Source organism: Magallana gigas, chromosome 3 (assembly GCF_963853765.1).
Source record: "Magallana gigas chromosome 3, xbMagGiga1.1, whole genome shotgun sequence".
NCBI lineage: Eukaryota > Metazoa > Mollusca > Bivalvia > Ostreida > Ostreidae > Magallana > Magallana gigas.
Window position 1 is genome coordinate 32,637,019 of NC_088855.1, and position 20,522 is coordinate 32,657,540.

At 35.9% G+C, this 20,522-nt stretch overlaps 2 protein-coding genes across 3 annotated transcripts in view; one reads left to right on the top strand and one right to left on the bottom strand.

Annotated features, from left to right (window-relative positions):
- Positions 1–4,904, top strand: part of LOC105343719 (A disintegrin and metalloproteinase with thrombospondin motifs 16) — a 39,235-nt gene extending 34,331 nt beyond the window's left edge. For both annotated transcript variants that reach the window (XM_020073512.3, XM_011451188.4), the window contains 6 exons: positions 63–189; positions 546–753; positions 1,240–1,431; positions 1,539–1,739; positions 2,152–2,296; positions 2,476–4,904. In XM_020073512.3, the coding sequence (XP_019929071.3) occupies positions 63–189; positions 546–753; positions 1,240–1,431; positions 1,539–1,739; positions 2,152–2,296; positions 2,476–2,588 (986 nt within the window). In that variant the 3' untranslated portion in view covers positions 2,589–4,904. The remainder of the gene's footprint in view (positions 1–62; positions 190–545; positions 754–1,239; positions 1,432–1,538; positions 1,740–2,151; positions 2,297–2,475) is intronic.
- On the bottom strand, positions 4,499–10,573 carry LOC105343720 (kelch domain-containing protein 4). Its single transcript, XM_011451191.4, has 12 exons — positions 10,390–10,573; positions 9,562–9,653; positions 9,059–9,137; positions 8,611–8,709; positions 8,083–8,219; positions 7,677–7,769; positions 7,120–7,346; positions 6,815–6,960; positions 6,356–6,447; positions 5,585–6,077; positions 5,412–5,478; positions 4,499–5,026 (listed from the first exon to the last, which is right to left on the bottom strand). Exons 1-12 carry the CDS (start codon positions 10,498–10,500, stop codon positions 4,809–4,811), a joined length of 1,854 nt encoding a protein of 617 aa, XP_011449493.4. The 5' UTR covers positions 10,501–10,573; the 3' UTR covers positions 4,499–4,808.
- Between the last annotated feature and the right edge of the window lie 9,949 nt (positions 10,574–20,522).

A 20,522-nucleotide genomic window follows, 5' to 3' on the forward strand; every position in this document is an offset into this window, starting at 1 on the left:
TGACACAATCCTCATAATTACACTGAATTAGAGGTTAAGTATGTGGTACGTTTTCCTTGCAGGCAAAAGGATATCTTCCGCGCATTGTTACCGTGGTGATGGAGAGGAAGTGTCACCTAGATACTGTGATTCGAGATCGCGACCTCAGACAGGTGTGTCAACGTGCAACATCCATCACTGTGCTCCCAGGTGAGGATTTTAGTCGGACTTATCCACTCATGTTAATTAGTTTCCGAGATAGATATTCAAGCAATTATCAACATTTTACAGTGAACATGGCGTTATGAACTGAAAAATTCTCTGCTAGCATATTCACCATGTATTAGGGAATTAGGTTAGTAAGTGCAAAAATAGCACATCTTTTTGTGCACACCAGTAAATTGACGATGTTTTGTATGTAAGAAACTGTAGTTCTATGGCCTGTCAACCCAATTTTCCTGTGAAGCTACAGCTCTGCAGCTGTAGTATATAGAGTGAAGGTGCAGTGAATATGCTAACATTTCCTTCTGTATAACCAGTACATCTGATCATGAACTCTCCTGTAGATGGTACACAGAGCCCTGGAAGAGGTGCTCTCGACCCTGTGGGGCAGGAATACAGAAGAGGAAAGTCTACTGCATGCAGAAAGTCAGCCAATCAGAGGACAGAAGAGTCAGCAGACGGCGATGTGACAAACGGCTCAAACCAAAGAAGAGGATTCCCTGTAACACCCAGGAGTGTCCCCCGGCATGGTTTGGGGGAAAGTGGTCACAGGTACACAACTTTGTCAATCAGAGCATAATGATTATATAAATTACTCTGTTTCCTCTTACATATTCTGACGGTTGCATTGAATAAAATTCTTGATACAGGTACTTATAACTACTGTATACAGGAAATATTGCCCCCGTTTTATTTTTGCCCTTTTCGACTTCATTGTCAGTGGGCGAATTTAAGACAGGGCAAATTCTAATGTCTCATATTATATCTATTTAAATATAACTATGTCTGGGCAAATACAATACAGGGCAAAACTGTTTGCAAGCATAGAAGGGTGAAAATTACACGGGGCTAAAATAACCCCGTATACAGTACCTCATTGCTGGAAAACCTCAGTTGATTATACTTCATTGTTTCTCCATTACATCATGATGGAGTGGGAACAAAGTGTAATCAACCGTGAGTTTCCAACGATGCCAGTGCTTGAACTGAACATACTCTAAACATCTGCAAGGAACCAGTATTTACGCAAATTTTCAGTGTTCTAAAACATGTGGCAAAGGAGTTAGGACTAGGGAGGTATCCTGCCGCAGTAGGACACTGAAAGGCTGGGTGATCCTGTCAGACAGCTTCTGTCAACACAAACCTCTCCTGGCCAAGACTAGAGGGTGTCGAGTGAAGAAATGCCCCCCTGTTATAGAGCATCAGTGGATTCTATCCTCCTGGTCACAGGTAACCAATCAAAATTTACAACACATCATACCAGATGTGTGTGGTAATGACACATGTAAAATATTGAAAATTGGAATGAAAGTTTATTGGCTGTATTTGTTGTTAAGTGCTCAGTAAGCTGTGGTATGGGAACAAGAGACCGTCTTCTCAGATGTGGAGAGAGGAGAGATGGACAGAGTTGGAAAATGATGAACCCCAACCAATGTAGGAATCTCATCAAGCCAAACAGTTCCCTGACCGAGGTCTGTACGACAGCAGAGTGTCCTAGACAACCCAGCTCTTACTGGAATGTTTCACCCTGGTCACAGGTACATGTAAATCTCATCATATACTACACAGTCTTGCAAGTGTGTACATCAACATTTTGTGTGAAATAGAAGAGTATAAAATCAATGTGTGCATATACCCATTGCGCTGACTCTTATTTTTCTTACAACCACAATGTATTCAAAACTCCATCAACTCGGATGCTTTTATCCAAATTTTTAAAAAATGAAACAAAAGTATGATGCAAACATAAGTACATGTAGTTAACAACCTTTTCCAGTGTACTTTGTTTTCATTTAATATTAATCATTTTACATGATTATTTTGCATACAATGTATTAGTGTTTGTATAGTGATATTGAAACATTGGCTGGAAACAACTGTCATTCACCAGAGCTTTACATCACATTAAATGTTTATATTTCCTCTGAATGTGAGTTCTTTTCCTTTCAGTGCTCAGTGACCTGTCACCTGGGTGAACAGACTCGATTGGTCCATTGCTTGGATAAGGTCACACAGGAGTTGTCCTCTGATTGTAATGATACAGAGAAACCTGACTCTATTAAACTCTGTCTAAGCAAGCCTTGTCCGAAACTAGGTCTGTATGTATGAAGATCTCCCTATAATGTCTAAATAGGATTTTATTTGTCTGAGTTACACTGGTTTTTCAAACAAGATTGATCACGAACTTTGTTTTTTACATTGCAAAATATTATAATATACATGTAAAACTTTCCAATATTATAAAGTTAACATTCCGATTTTTTACAATTTCAGATCCAAATTGTACAGACAAGTTTAAATGGTGCTACCTAGTTCCAAAGCACAACATATGCAATCATCACTTCTATGGGAAAAAATGTTGCAAGTCCTGCAACAGCAAGAGATAAATAATGCACCTATTGAAACATGTACTATACATGTATATACAACGAAAACGAGCAGCCATAACAGATCTGTGATAGGGTACTGTTAGTTTTAGTGTCCAGACAAACTAAGGTATTGATTTACTTGCGGAAAACCAAAAACCGTGTCAATCGGTATTGAATTGACCTGGTTACATTTTGATGACGTTTCTTGTGCCAGTCTTCATTCGTTTCAATGGTCTAAGCAGTTCATTGCTTCCAAAGAAAGTTGAATTGAACTATGATTTTGGTGTTTAGAATGATATGATGGAATGAATGCATTCTTGGATGGTTCTTCTGACTCATGGAGATGATTCTCTCAAGACAGAGTACAACTCTGGCTATATACTGAGCTCTGTGCCTAGAGGTCTAAAATGCCCTCAACAAACTTTACAAAAACATGTACTGAGAATACAAAATCATTTGATTCAGGACTCATCTAGCTCTGCTGGAGTGCCATACATGTATGTATATATATATGTATATTTTTAATAGTTTTGGTGCCATCCTCCATTTACATTGTACTGATTTTTATCAAACATACATATTGTTTTTTAACTGAAGTTGTGGTAGAGAAAAGTTCACATTGTATTGTGGTTTTTTTTCTTCTGCAATTTTTTCATATGCATCAATGCACAAACATGTCTATTAACAAACTTTTATTGCACATCAAAAGCTTTATGCAAGATGTATTTTTTCTATGTTTATATTGCCTAACTAAATGCATTGTGGAATATTTTACTGTACATTCTTGGCAGGTCTTATATGCAACCAATACTTTTAATTCAGGGATTTTTAACATCTTTTTATTACATTATACCTGATGACAAATACTCCCTGTGTAATCATAGACAATCTCATTTTGTAAATCTTTTTTTTTTTTTAAAGTAATATCTTTGCATGTTCAACCAACTTCATTACCAGTACAAATGTACTTGTTATGTGGGTCTGAAAAATATGTGCAATAACAAATCTTCAATACAGTATGATAATATTTTCTAAAATTCATTTACTCAAGTTTCCTTCTCTTACTTTCACCCCAATAAAATACCTGTATTTTAATAGGGAGTGGCATTGTTGTCAAATTGTGTACCTACATGTACATGCAATTTGGATATTAATCTTTGATCTACCTGTGGAATATATACCGGGTACCATATTTCTGTGTATATGTGAAATTGTTGAGAAAATATGAATTGTAATGATATCTGTATATAATTCAGTAGGGAATCAAGAAATACATGTCCCATAAATTGTTGGTATGCAGAGGTTGTGTCCCCTTTTATAGATTCAAATGGTATCCCTTTTATGTCCAATGTACATCTTAAATAATATAATACAAATATTATTCATCATCTTTTACATCAAAGGATACATGTATTTCAGTGTGTGAAATGCTCTTGTGCATGCCCATAACATTTTTCATATCAATGGACAATTTACAGCTTTTGAATGGGCCTACTTAACAAGTTTCTCTATTGTATAGTTACACTCATCATATACAACAGTGGCTAGAAATGGTGTACAAGAGCATTTAAAATGTCTTTAATTACGGTAGCTATTCAACATTGGATTTTTTTTTTAATTAAACAAATGTTTGCCGTATATATACATTTTAAAAATAAAATTCATATCGTTATACCCACTGGGTTTCAACTAGAATAAATAACATTTCCCAGAGAGCAAATTAAGAACCTCATGTTTCTAATTTTGATGTCTGTGTCATTATGCCAAACAAAGAGATGTTTTGTTTTAATATTACATGTAATTGTAAATGTTTTTTTTGTTGTAAAAATTTATTGAATATTGTTTATACTAGTATATGCTTTGTAATAGTTTATTAAAATCAGTTGAATTTATTGTTAATCATGCAACATTAATTTGATACATGTACATACTGTTTGAAATACATTTATTTGTAAATAATAACTGATTTGGATGTATGTGTTTGCTTATGCACATTCTGTATAACTTTCATACTTTTGTATAAACAATGAAAGAATCAATCAAGCCTTCCTTGTGTCATTTTGCATTTATAAAAAAATCAAGGAAAAAACAACCCACATTTGCAGCCATATTCTTTTATAATGTATAACGTACAGCATGACATACAGCATCAAACTAAATTTACGTCTACAAACAGACTCAGAGCTAACAGAGTACTTTATTGCACCAAAAGTTTCCCCGATATTCCCAGAATTCCATTCACCTCTTCACATACTCAGCACACATTTCCTTAGCAAACTTGGTAACAGTTCTGGTTGTAACTCGCATTTCCTCATTTTCGAAGTATTTTTTGGATTGTTCAATCCAAAAGTCTTTCGTCCTTTCGAAATACTCCTCCATAGTTTCTTCATCATTCTTGTTTGGCACTTCACAACCTTCCAGGATGTCGTCAATATCGTCATCATCATCCGATGATTCTAGAAAAAAAAAAAGTGATACAAAATAAAATAAACCTGAGTATATTCTCTACTGTAAACAGTTTCTAAAAATTGTAATTAAAATATTAGCAGTATTTTTAACTCATTGAAATTTTACTGCAGTGTTCAATTATCTGGTTTAGACATCAATGAAAAAAATACAGCTATTGTCAGACTATCAGCAATTCATCTTATCTTGGCAAATAATTGTTTGCAGTGCATGTTGTTTGTTCACATGATTTTTAAATATTCTCGTTTACTGATAAATATTGAAAAATAACTCCGTTGATATTTTTTATGTAAAATTATAGAATTTAATTTTAAACCATCATCGTTCCAGATTTCAATAAATACTTGTAACAGTGCTATCAAAACTTCTACATACCCTCTTCCTCATCTTCTCCACCGCACGCTTCCATTTCTTCATCCGAAGAACCAGAGTCATCCCATACCTAAATCACAAACGACATTATCATAGGAGTGAAAACAAAACTAAAGCACACACAAATTCTGTGTCTTTTTAACAACAAAATCTGAAAAAATGTCAATCACACCAACCAGTTTTGACTCATCATTTTCTATCAGAACATTCCATTCCTCCATTTTGTTTAGATCTAATGAGTAAAAGTCTTTGAATGTGAATTGTTTATCTCCCCTCTCAAACATTCCACCATATAGGAAGAGCACTCCGTTCTTGACAGCCATCAGAGCGCCCATCCTGGCATGGGGCTGGAACACCTGCACTGCCTGACCTCCCTCCCCCGTCCCTTCTCCAGAGGTTGATCCAAGAGCTGGTCCTATTTTGACCTGGAACACACCATCATCGAACAAGGTATTGGTGGCTCCCTCTGACATTTCTGTGTCTTCTGCTCCTTCAATGTTCATGTTTCCAACTTTCTCTGTGGTAACTTCCATGGCCTCATCTCCTCCTCCATCTTCTTCTTCTTCATCTTCAAAATCCTCCATTTCCTCTTCCATCCCATCCTCATTTTCTGCTCCATCTTCCTTTTTCCGCCTTCTTTTCTTCTTTTCAGTTGATTCTCGCTTGCCTCTATTCAAAATATTCATTGGTTGCTGTGCATTTCATTAAATATTATGCATATGTATTACTGTACTTTAACTCCAAATCAAATGAAAATCTGCTGTGAAGAAATACATTTATGTGAATGTCTCTTCCTAGAAATAACCAGTGCACATCTATGTACTGTACATGTAATACAAGTATATGTACATATAAGTGTAGAGTGTTGTACTGACATACATGTAATTTTGTTGATCTAATATTTTGATAAAATAAACTGGTCATGCAGAAAACAAATAATTCAATACCTTAAATTCACTAAATACCATCTGTTTTTCTCCATATCTAATAGATAAAGTTCATTGAAAAATTTTCCCTCTAACTGTTCTTCATCTTCTTCCTACAATGAAAACCAAAATTACATATACTATTGTAATCTACAATGTATATGTAAATTTAATGATTGAAAATTTTTGATACCATATTAGTTTGTATTAAAACACATAAACATTAACAAACCCTAAAGTAAAGTACTGAATAGGAGAAATATTTTGCCCGAATTTGTTTTTGTTCAATTTCCCTTCATTGACATTAGACTATTATACAACTGGGGCTAATTGAAAACAGCAAGTTACTTCTCTTTAGCCGCAACTGTCGAAGGGTGAATTCAAAATGGGCGAAAGTCCTTTATAACCATAAATGGGTAAAATAACCCTAATAATTTTTTGTGGCAAAAACATTTGTGTGCGTAAAACATATTATAGTACCTCATCAAACACACCACCAAAACAGAATGCCCTGTTGCCAGGAGCTACTGCACAGGACAATCCACATCTGGGAGAGGGCCGAGCCCCCGACTGCTTGGCGTTGACCCATTTCCATTTAGCAGGGATGGTGTCGTCTTTGACCTTGCCTGTAGAAATTGAATAAGACTTGGAATTGGAAAATCTTTATTTCCATACTTGGATTATTAATTAATTTCATGTTTGTGAGCTGACATACTTTTCTGTAGGATAATCTTGATGACTTATAAAATATTGGTACAAAAAGACCATTTTGTGTTTATCCTCACCTTCAGGCATCAGTGTTGTCATGTCGACGTGAGTGGTGCCCTTGTCTACGTCCCTCTTGACCTTCTCCTTGCTGTATCCCCCGTACACCGTCACCCTGTAACTGTCCGGCATGGCGGCCATGATACACCCCGACCGCGGGGCAGGGGGGGTCCCACTGACGTCTAACTTGGTCCAGGTGTAGTTCTCCACATTAAAGGCATAGATGTCATTGAAGTACTTGTAATCTCTGATCGAGAACGAAATTCATTATAGTTCTATTATAAAACTTTCTTGAGTTATCACTTAATTTTCTGGGGGTTTTATTTCTTTCTAAGTATACCCTTAATAAAAGGATCTCAATGAAAAATTCAGAGACAGAAAGTCACATATTGAAATTGCTGCAAATCAACATCATTTGAAGTCTGTAAGTAATAGACTTGACCTTATCATACAAGAATTAATTGACCTTTTTTTGTCTTATAGAATTTAAGAATTAAATGAAAAAAATTGCAATAAATTTGGTAAAATTTATAAGCAAAGAATAATTGATAAAATCAGTGAGATTGCTATTGCTAACCGGGTGTTGTCATGGAAACCACCAAACACGATGAGGAGTTTCTTACACTGGACCATTCTGTGACCGCTTCTGCTGGATGGACCACCTGGAGAACTACACATTTCCCATTATATAAGTCTATGTTAAACTTTGGACATCTAGAGTAAACACAACCAGTTAGATACACATCAAATGTACACACTTCTTGATTCTGACAAAACCTATTACTGCATAGCTCAGTGTAATAATGTTAATCTTTTGAATAGTAGTATTAGTAATGAGGTAGCATTACTAGAAAACTTTTGCTCCATAAATTCCACATATATTTTGTTTAGGAGAAATATCTGAATTGATATCAAGCTTGTTTTTCAGTTCAAAGAGAGATAACTTTATCATATTTATCGGTTAACTTCTTGTAGAGACTGACTTGATTCTCTCCCAGTATTTGTTCTTGATGTGGTAGACCCAGAGCTCCTTGTAGTGATAGAACTGAGACTGTGTGGGGCTGGCAAACTCTCCCCCAAATATCCACAGCTGTCCCCCATGTTGTCTCAGAGCCACTGCCTGGATCAGCACAGATTGATTAATGACTTAATACTGGTACAGTTTGAAAAATGTTTGCTAATTTCTATTTTAAAAATCTAAGAAATCAAAAGAGCGGGTTGGAAATAAATATAGACATATGTCTGATTGTCATTAAGAACATAGCACAGGCATGGACTCATCTTTGATTCAAGGAAAAACTACAGATTTGAGATGTACACATGTGGATAAAATTACCAAAATGGACATAATCTCTATCCTCATCCCACTCCAAGAAAATGGTTGGCTATCCATATTATTCGGACATTAATTGCCTAGTAGCTAGAAGTGTTTCAAGTATTACTGACATTCAAACTTAAAAATCTGGAAATTCTAGGTGTATACATACACAGGAATTCTGTGTATAACTAACCTGATGAGAGCTCCTAGGAGGAGGGGCATTGGGTGCAGTTACTTTGGTCCACTCATTCTTCTTGATATTGTAGAAAAACAGATCATTGTACATGTACATCTGGATAAAATAAAAATGAATATATTAATTTTCTACTTATTTTCTACTAAACCAGTATTAATTTATATATGTATGATGTAACTGTTTTTTACTGAAATTTATAAACAATTATAATACCAATGAAGCAGAATAAAACCAGTGATCTACTTTTGGTTTCATCTATATTCCTGGGCATCTATTTTATTCGATTAAAGTGAGATTCACAGTTTCAAAGATATTTCTGGACAAAGGTCCTATCAATACAATATGATAACTTGAAGCAATTTTGTGACACGACTAATGACCAAATAAAAAAAATCATAGTTTAAAAAATGTATAATTTGAACCATGGCATGGTCGTTGAGTATACCTTGCTTCCAGTCAGAAACTCCCCACCAAACATAATCAGCTCCTCTTTGTCTGGATGAGGGGTCAAGGTCATGTTTGATCTGAAGGTTTGAAAATTATTATACATATAGATATAAATGTAATCTATACATTTACATGTATATTGTTCATTGGTAACAAAATATTTACTTTTATAGTAAGTACATACTGTAGATTCCTATTTCTACGCGAGGAATTAATATCCAAGTGAAATCACGATAAGCGCTTAAAATCTCGCTTTTATTTTTTGGATATATGTAAACCACATGAAACTGGGATAAAAAATTGACATTCTTGATTTTATGTTTGTGCGATTTGATGGAAAACGGCTGAATCGCGGCATTAAGTACTCCATAAATTAAGGAATCCACAGTATAAGTATATTTCTTATACAAGTCATAATAAACAATAGAACTTAGACAACGAAATTACTCATAGAACTTTAGTAACTGTCCAAATTTACAGTTATCATATACAGTACAATACCTTTCTGAAGGTGGGTCACACTTTTCCTCAACATATTTTGTCTTTTCTTGGTCTTTTGCATGGAATTGTGCAATCAATGTTTCGATGTCATCCTGAAAGAAGAGTAAGATTTCTATTTATTAATCTTTTTTTTATTATTGATTTTTTTAATATGCAGATTAATTTAATACACATAAAAGTAAATGCAAAATAGATGCTCTTAATAATGCTTTTTCCTAGTAACATTAATATAAAACAAGTCTTATATGAATTTGGGATAGAAAAATTAAGTTATACAATTTATAAATTTCATCAACAGATTGGCAAGTCTAAAAGAAATCAATAACATTGATAATTGACAAACCTGATATTAACTATTATAATGAACAGAAACAACAGCAGTATTGTGAGTGAGAAATACAGACTCCCAATAAATATATCTGACAAGAATATTAGATCTAAGTAAATATTGATTGGAGCCCCAGCCAGTTTCCCTGTAACATGAGGGGGTATGTTATAGACCAATTCTCTTTTAAGAAGTGGACAGACGTAGCCTTGGATAGAGGCTATGCCTGTCAACTTCTCAAAAGAGAGCATGTTACTATGTTATAGATATAGCATAAACTGCACATTATTGACGAGTCGATATATATTTGTAAGTTAGATGTAAATCATGGACTTGCTTTTATCGTGGTTCGATCTACACTAAACTACAGAAATGAATTTTTACCAATGCGGTAACATTTTATAAAAGACACATGCAAAAAACAGACTCAGTCACTACCCGGCCATGAATCTTTACAGTCAGTATTCTTTATAATTATAGTGACAATCACTAATCCTTGTTACCTCTCCTTTCTTTGCCAACTCCTTTTTAGCCTTTCTCTCTGCCTTCTTCTCTGTTTTTAAAGCTGTCTTTTCCTTTCCTTTACCCTTTTTATCAGCTTTCTTCTTTCCCATGATGTGACTGGATTTACAAATCCAATATGCAACATGTGCAACGTTAAATCCAGGTTTGTTCAATGCTTATAAAAACCACAATAAAGTACTTTGCAAGAAAACTCTTTAGAGACTTTAATTTTCCGGAAATAATATTTCTGTCACGATTCAAAGATAAAATGTATGGCACCAAAGTCAAGCTACTCAGCAATAAGCTACTCAGCAATAACGAAATTTGTTTACATTTATCGACTATATAATCTGAATTTTCCGATCCCGATTGAAAAAAGTAATCATAAACAGGGCGCCTAGCGCCCAAACTAGGACTTGTGACACCCAGAGGACACCGGATTCTTGGGGGCACGGGTGTCCCCCCGGGATTCCCGTCCCAAAAAGGGGCGATATTAACACCGATTTCTGGCGCCAGGGCGCTGAGTAGACCCTATCATTCTGTTTAATAGAGAGTCTAAACAGAGCGCCTAGCGCCCAAACTAGGACTTGTGACACCCAGGTGACACCGGATGCTTGGGGGCACGGGTGTCCCCCGGGATTCCCGTCCCAAAAAGGGGCGATATTAACACCGATTTCTGGCGCCTGGGCGCTGAGTAGACCCTATCATTCTGTTTAATAGAGAGTCTAAACAGAGCGCCAAGCGCCCAAATTATGACTTGTGACACCCAGAGGACACCGGATTCTTGGGGGCACGGGTGTTCCCCCGGGATTCCCGTCCCAAAATGGGGCGATTTTAACACCGATTCCTGGCGCCAGGGCGCTGAGTAGACCCTATCATTCTGTTTAATAGAGAGTCTAAACAGAGCGCCTAGCGCCCAAACTAGGACTTGTGACACCCAGAGGACACCAGATTCTTGGGGGCACGGGTGTCCCCCCGGGATTCCCGTCCCAAAAAAGGGGCGATATTAACACCGATTTCTGGCGCCAGGGCGCTGAGTAGACCCTATCATTCTGTTTAATAGAGAGTCTAAACAGAGCGCCTAGCGCCCAAACTAGGATTTGTGACACCCAGAGGACACCGGATTCTTGGGGGCACGGGTGTCCCCCCGGGATTCCCGTCCCAAAAAGGGGCGATATTAACACCGATTTCTGGCGCCAGGGCGCTGAGTAGACCCTATCATTCTGTTTAATATAGAGTCTAAACAGAGCGCCTAGCGCCCAAACTAGGACTTGTGACACCCAGAGGACACCGGATTCTTGGGGGCACGGGTGTCCCCCCGGGATTCCCGTCCCAAAAAGGGGCGATATTAACACCGATTTCTGGCGCCAGGGCGCTGAGTAGACCCTATCATTCTGTTTAATAGAGAGTCTAAACAGAGCGCCTAGCGCCCAAACTAGGACTTGTGACACCCAGAGGACACCGGATTCTTGGGGGCACGGGGGTCCCCCCGGGATTCCTGTCTCAGAAAAGGGCGATATTAACACCGATTTCTGGCGCCAGGGCGCTGAGTAGACCCTATCATACTGTTAAATAGGGAGTCTAAACAGAGCGCCTAGCGCCCAAACTAGGACTTGTGACACCCAGAGGACACCGGATTCTTGGGGGCACGGGGGTCCCCTCGGGATTCCCGTCCCAAAACGGGCAATATTAACACCGATCTCTGGCGCCAGGGCGCTGAGTAGACCCTATCATTCTGTTTAATAGAGAGTCTAAACAGAGCGCCTAGCGCCCAAACTAGGACTTGTGACACCCAGAGGACACCGGATTCTTGGGGGCACGGGTGTCCCCCGGGATTCCCGTCCCAAAAAGGGGCGATATTAACACCGATTTCTGGCGCCAGGGCGCTGAGTAGACCCTATCATTCTGTTTAATAGAGAGTCTAAACAGAGCGCCTAGCGCCCAAACTAGGACTTGTGACACCCAGAGGACACCGGATTCTTGGGGGCACGGGTGTCCCCCGGGATTCCCGTCCCAAAAAGGGGCGATATTAACACCGATTTCTGGCGCCAGGGCGCTGAGTAGACCCTATCATTCTGTTTAATAGAGAGTCTAAACAGAGCGCCTAGCGCCCAAACTAGGACATGTGACACCCAGAGGACACCGGATTCTTGGGGGCACGGGGGTCCCCCCGGGATCCCCGGTCCCAAAACGGGCAATATTAACACCGATTTCTGGCGCCAGGGCGCTGAGTAGACCCTATCATACTGTTAAATAGGGAGTCTAAACTGAGCGCCTAGCGCCCAAACTAGGACTTGTGACACCCAGAGGACACCGGATTCTTGGGGCATGGTTGTCCCCCTAAGATCCCCGGCCCTAAAAGTGTCAATATAATCAGCGATTTCTGGTGCCAGAAACAAGAAATCAAAGAAACAAGAAAACAAAACTGAGTTGACCTTATCATATTGTCAAATAGAGGGTGTAAACAGAGCGCCTAGCACCCAAAGCAGTTCGTATATCACTCAGATGACACCGGATGTACAGGGGCTTCTAGTCCCCAGGAGATTTCAGGGCACCTGTCGCTCAACCCTATTAAGCAGTTTAGGAAGTTTTTGCTCATAACGTAGTTTTGAAACAGATGCACGTCATTCACAAAATATTAATTATCTACTAATTCTTTCTTCTCAGGCGTAAAGTCTTTCGTGTTTGTAAATGGGGACCAAATAAAACTCCCTGTATAACTCTCAGTCTATGTAACGTCTGATTTCTTGACGAGATATTTAAAAAAATAAGAAAAAGTTAAACATATTTTAGTAAAAGTGGTGGTATTTTTTAACTGTCCAATTAAATCATTACCAAAAAAAGGGATTCAACTAAAAAGGAAATTATTTTGCTTTACAAAACGTATTTAGTATGTAGTTATTTTTGTAACAAAGGTGTTCGATGTGTTCTGTAGTGTTTTAAAATTCTGAAATTTATCTTGTTGACTTTTTTCAAACTATAACCTGTAAAGGAATATAATCTTTTATGCACGTATGATGATATACGGATGTGTTTATGCTGATATCGATGTACACATCTTTGTCAATAAGTCTGTGAGTGAATATTGTCATATAATGCAAAAACTTGACATTTTTCATTTCAAATATATGTTCATTAGAGGAATAACTGGTTTGTGGCAATTTTTTGACGCTTGTGTCAAAGAAGATGGGTATATAAGGCGTGTAAACTGCCTATATTGGGATAAATAAGATACTTTTAAAGGTATATGTGGCGTATTTTTTCATGCTCAGAAATATTTGATTGATTGATTTATTTCAATATGTTATATAAAGATACATCTTCACAATAAATTACGCAGTTTATATCAATCAGGTTAAAAAGATATAGAAATTAACAAAAGAATTTTTTTTACTATTTTCGCGTCCACAATACATGTAAATACAGCATTTGAATAAACCACGTGATACCACGCTCTGTCTATCACAACAACAATGGCGACGACGAGAAATATAGGTATACCCGTAATACCGTTAAGTTTGACAGATTTGGCCAAGAAAAAACAAAGAGACAGACTAACAAGGATATGAACAAAGGGAAGATTGTCATCGGAGACCATGTAGATTGATGGAATAGGAATTAAATCCGAAATAACATAAGTTTTTATCATGTTGTAGGGGTTTTGCTAGTCAGGTTCGTACGTGCTCCATCTGTTCCATGTCTTTACTTTATAAGTTATGAACCAGTCCACAAGTGGATTTTCGTTTAGAGAAATTTTTGAATAAAGAATAAATAAACACTCTCAGTACATGCATCCCTCAGGAGAGGGGGTACTGTATTCACTCATTTTACCGTGTCGTTGATGCTAAAATAGTGTTTCATCTTTATTAAACACAATTAGCAATTTATATCGTTCTACATTAATGAATTACGGAATAATAATGCTTCGGGTATCATCTGATATAAGAATTATCTAATTTAAGACATAAAAAACGTGATTCTAATTTGTAAACAAACTGTTCTTCCATCGTGTTTTCAATACTAGGTTTTCCCGCACTCATGCGCAGTGGCGTTACAAATGGCCGATCACATTAATATTCACCAGACGTGTAGCAAAGTTTAGAGACAAACAACTTAAGAAAGAACATGTTTTACGGGCCTAGAGTTTGTGAAACGTCTAATTATAAGAAACATGATGTATATTTTTACTAAAACTCATGTCAAAAATTTTACTCCAAATACGCCACATATAACTTTAAATTAAAATATGATAAAATATCATAAATTTTGTATAAATTATTGAAAACAATATGTATTTACCACAACATCGATTTATTACCTTTAAATGTGTTAAATATTTAGAATAGGTTGATTTAAACTGGCGTATGCGTGTCAAAACCTCCAAAAAGTGTCATTTTTAGAACTTCAATGCCTTTTCTTTTATAGAGTGGATCTAGGCTACATATTTTTGTCATATAGTCGATATAAGGTTTAAAGGAAATCAAACCGATTTCAATCAATCAACAAAAACGTGGAGAGATGACCCACTTTACTTTAAAAATGTCATTTTATATCCCGACAATTGAACGATTTAAAGACATACCACAAGTCCGTAAATTCGTGGTTGAAATTGCATTTAGCATTTAACAATGAAGTTTGTTGTGATTGAAATGGCTCAGTGGTTAGAGCACCAGACATTAGGTAACATTATAGAGCTAAGGTTTTTAGGTTGTGGGTTCGATACATGTACATGTACCAACAAAACTTTAGAATTTTTTTTATCGTTTGTTAAAATATTCAAAACTGAATATAGTTAGAGATTGTGCCTTTGTAAACTTGTAATATAACATCATCTACTATATTTGGTTGGAAAAAAAAATAATTTGAATTTTTTTTTACGACAAAACCAAATAGGCATTTGCGCAATCTTGTTCCCCCCATCTTCTTTGTTTCTTGTTTTTAAATTATCCAGCATTTTTTAACTTTGTACTAAGAACACATAATATGTCAGGGACAATCCAGGATTTGTTAAAAGGGGCATAAGAAAAGCTTTGACACAAGTTCAAAATTGACCCGATAATTATTTTTCAACGTTAAATATTGAGACAAAAGGTGTTGAATAAAGACCCTAGTCCGTTGAAAACAGACCTGCAGCGTGGAATTTTGATTCTTGAAACCGGTGTTGTAGAGCAGTTTCTCCCCATAGTAGCCCCCCCCCCCTGGAAAACCTGCTATATCATGGAAAACCTGCTATATACCGTAGTAGCCTTTTCTCCTGGGGGGGGGGGGGGTACTATAAAGTAGTTGTCCCCATAGGAGGGTTTCGCCTTCACTTTTTGGTTCAATTTTTATAAAAATTGTTAATGGAAACCCAGTAAAGATTAAAATCAATGTATAACACCCCCAGGATGCATATACCTGTATTCATCAGTACATAATGATTTTCGTTTTGTCGATTTATTGGGTTTTTAGACGGGGTGACGTGACCCCGTCTATTGGTTTACTGTCAGCCGAAGTCTCAAACCGGAAGGCACGCGTAGAACACATGAATTGAGTCTACGCGTACGAAAATAGTGCAAAAAGTTTTTACGCATTTCAGTAAATATGTATTATAAAACATGCATTAAATCTTTTTAAGTCCTCTGTGTATAAACAAAATTCTATTTAGAATATAAACAAATAGTTTTATTGATCAAATATTCTTGCTCGGGTTCAAATGTGGAATGAGTTACGTAACTGAATGCACAGCGCCGTTGACGATTCAGTTGGTGTACGAGCTCATTGATCAATAGAAGAGGTTGATGGTGGAATCAAAATTAAAGTTCCCAAACGCAATGTGCCATTTTTGAAAAGTTGTGAATTTTATTTTGACAATCTTTCACCTTAATACTACCAAACTTCATGCGCAAGCCGAAGTTAAAATCGGGATGGGTTAAACATAGATGTTTCACAAATTAAATAGGTGTTTCATTGGTTTCCAGTTTACTTGCGGTATGACTGCTGTTCGTCTCTAAAGGAATTTTGTACAAAGAAAATAAAAACAAGTCTGAATTTGCCTTCTCGTTCGCTGGCTCCTTAGATGATTAAACTGAATTTAAATTTTAAACAATGCATTGTAAGCAAAATCTATAATAGATTATACATTTTGGAAGACTTATACATCATATAATATATACAATCTTATCGACTGAAGAACCAAGTTAAATGTTAATGTTCATGTTTTCCTGCTTAGTTGGAATCAGGCTTGGGGTGAATTACATTGTAAAATAATGCATTACATTACCATTACTTCATAAATTAGGGCATTAAATTACCATTACCATTACTTAATATTCTTGAAGTAATGCATTACATTACCATTACATGAGTAAAGTAATGCATTACCATTACTTTGTGAAAAGTCAATAAGTTGTAAAAAAGTAAAACTAAATAAAGAGTTTTTGTAAATATTTCATAAATAAAACATGCTTAAAATATTTACAGTTTCATGTTCACTATCAGGTTCAAATTTAATGACTTATACAAGATTGCTGTTGCACTTGTAGTTCTCAAAGTAATGTTGGTCCCGTAACATTTACACGCTAATGGCGGAGTTGACAATCTCTGTTATGTATGTCTCTGATTTTCGGAGTATGATTTTTAATGATTAAAATTTTCTACTTTGATATAGTTGTTTGATTTTCCCGGTTAGTAGTAATTTTTAAAAAATTTCCTTGGGGTCTTATTTTACATAATATATTACATTGTGTCAATTTTCTACAATTATGAAGGCCGGGATTGAGCAAAATTTAGACAAAGTATCAGACAATTGCAAAAAACCCGAATTAACATATATTGTAACAACTAATTCAAACTCATAAATTTTGGAAGCTTATTCGAGGAAATACAGGACAATTACAAATTTAAACTTTCAAGACCCCGTCTTTAAGTACTCTCAGTACTTTGATTTTATAGGATATGCTGAAACTTGAACAACTCATCATGGAACACATAGAACTTAATTTAGGTAATTATGTCATTGTGTCGATACTGAAATAAAGCCCTACAGCTTGAACAGGATCGAATGATAGAATATTGTCAGTTATTCATTTATAGAACTAGCAATTGTTGTCAATTGTCTAACTGACCCATCTACATTTTTCTCTAATCTATAAACCTACCTACTGCATTTTTTGCATAAAATGTCACCAATGCACACGTTCTTTTTGTAAAGAATTAATTGCATCTACTTTGCAGCACTTCTCCCACAATTGTACAATTTCCTATAGATGCCCTTTCTGGAAAGGCAAACGCAAAATTTTTGCAGGGCATGATTTTTTAGCTCACCGAGACGAAGTCAAGGGGAGCTTATGCTTTACCCTCGGCGTCGGTGTCGGCGTCCGGACCTGGTTAAAGTTTTTGTTGCAGGTCCTGTATCTAAGCTATTACTTGTCCTATCTTCGCCAAACTTGCATAGATGATGCATCTGGACCTACTTATGGACTTGAAAGACTTGGATGCTGAATCTGAGTTCTAAATTTCAGATGCTGGAGGAGGTTAAGGTTGTTGGACCAGGTTAAAGTTTTTGTTGCAGGTGCCCTTTGATACCAATATCTAAGTTACTGCTGGTCTGTACTTCACCAAACTTGCATGGATGGTGTGTCTTATAATACTGATGCACCAGACAGGCTTGAGTGCTGAATCTGAGCTATAGGTTTCGGATGCTGGAGGAGGTTAAGGTTTTTGGAGCAGGTTAAAGTTTTTGTTGCAGGTGCCCCTTGATAGCAAAATCTAAGTTATTACAGGTCCTAACTTCACTAAACTTGTATGGATGGTGTGTCTTATAATACTGATGCACCAGGCAGGCTTGAGTGCTGAATCTGAGCTATAGTTTTCAGATGCTTGAGGAGGTGTAGGTTTTTAGAGCTGGTTAAAGTATTTTTAGCAGGTGCCCTCTAATGATTATATCTTAGTTACTCCTGGTCCTAACTTCATCAAACTGGCGTGGATGGTTCGTCTTATGATACTGATGCTCCTGACAGGCTTGAATGCTGAATCTGAGCTATAGGTTTCGGATGCTGGAGGAAGTTAAGGTTTTAAGACCTGGTTAAAGTTTTTGAAACAGGTGCCCTCTGATGATTATATCTAAGTTATTACTTGTCCTAACTTCACCAGACTTCCATGAATGGTGCGTCTTATGATACTGATGCACCCGACAGGCTTGAATGCTGAGTCTGAGCCATAGGTTTCGGATGCTGGATAAGGTTAAGTTTTTTGGAACAGGTCACATGTTTAATAGATGACAGTACTATTTCAAACTTGCATAGTTGATTAAACTGTAATATGAATGAATTGCAGAGGTAGTTTCAGATGCAGAGCTTGATCTCGATTATCAAGGATGCTAAAAAATATATCTTAGTTATTACAGGTCCTAACTTCACCAAACTTGGATGGATGGTGTGTCTTATGATACAGATGCACCTGACAGGCATGGATGCTGAATCTGAGCCATAGGTTGCGGATGCTGGAGGAGGTTAAGGTTTTAATTGGTAGTGCCCTCTGATGATGATCTCTTACTTATTTCTGGTCCGAACATCACCAAATGTGCATGGATGATGCGTCTTATGATACTGATGCACCTGACAGGCTTGAATGCTGAATCTGAGCCATAGATTTCGGATGCTGGATGAGGTTTAGTTTTTTTGAACAGGTCACATGTTTTATAGATGATAGCTTGCATAGTTGATTTAACTATATAATAAATGAAACGAGATTGCTTCAGATGCAAAGCCTGATCTCAATTATCAAAGATGCTAAAGAAATATCCTACCTCACTCAAACCTGCTAAATAGATAGATTTGTTTGTTGATAAATGATATAACATGATTCCTATAATATAGTATATTATATGAAACAATATTTTTTTAATATGATACAATATAGTATCATATGTTATATTATAAAAAGTTATATGATACGATGTGATATTGTATCAATTTTTTTGATATTTTATTATATGATATTGTATCATGATATTGTTATGTCTAGTATTGTATATTATGATGCAATATTGTATAATATTATATTGTATTATTAATTTGTTATTTTATCACATGATACTATTACATAAGATATTACAAAATATAATATTGTATCCTATGATACAATATTGTATATTCTATAATATTGTATCATACGATATTGTATAATATGATATTGGTTTCTGTAATGTAGAATTATATCACATGAAATTGTATTGTATGATTTTGTAATATTATATTATATCGTATCATACGATATTGTTTAATATGATATCGGTTTATAAATAGGATATATTATCATATCACATGAAATTGTATTATATCATATTGTAATATATATTATTGTATCATATGATACAACAGGTATAATATAATATTGTATTGTATAATATTTTACTTATCACATAATATTGTATCATTTGATATGTTACAATGTTGTATCAAATTATATTGCATCATATGATACAATATCGTATTATGTATCAAAAATGATACAGTATCATACAATATCATACTATATTATACAATATAGTATCATATGGTTCAATGTTTTTATGTATTATGTAATATGATATTGTAATATAATACTATATTGTATTATATATTATGTTATCACATGTTTATCTCAATATACGGTGGATATCACTCATGGGATGTTGATATTCCACTGTGTGTTCTTACGCCACGTGACGTCATAGTTAATCATTACGTAGGTTTAGACGGTTGATTGACGTAGAATGAAAAAGTAAATAATTACTTTAATTGAGGGGCGTTGAGATATAAATTTGAAACATTTAATGTTGTTTCAGTTATTTGTCATGAATTCATAAAAGAATGTTCGAAAATGAATGTCTGTTTGTTAAACTTCAAGGAACTTTTTTTCCATGCGTAACGTTGTTGACGTGTTGTAAATAATGCGTTGTCCGGCTCACAATCACAATTTTTACAGAAAAAGTTGGGATTAACAAAATACTTGGTAAAACATGTGATAAAAAGAATCTCTCATGATTTGCGATGGTATATGATTTTTATCCAACTCGTTGTGTGTTTTCTATCACACACAACTCGTTGGATAAAAATCATATACCATCGCAAATCATGAGAGATCCTATATATATTGTATTATTTGATCA

Bases quoted from the DNA above. Each gene is read 5' to 3' on its own strand.
- LOC105343720 (XM_011451191.4), bottom strand. From the start codon at position 10,500: ATGGGAAAGAAGAAAGCTGATAAAAAGGGTAAAGGAAAGGAAAAGACA. The intron at 9,138-9,561 runs GTATTGTACTGT...TCAAACCTTCAG, and splicing joins TGTGACCCACCTTCAGAAAG to ATCAAACATGACCTTGACCC. The intron at 5,027-5,411 runs GTATGTAGAAGT...TTTTTTTTCTAG, and splicing joins TGGAGAAGATGAGGAAGAGG to AATCATCGGATGATGATGAC.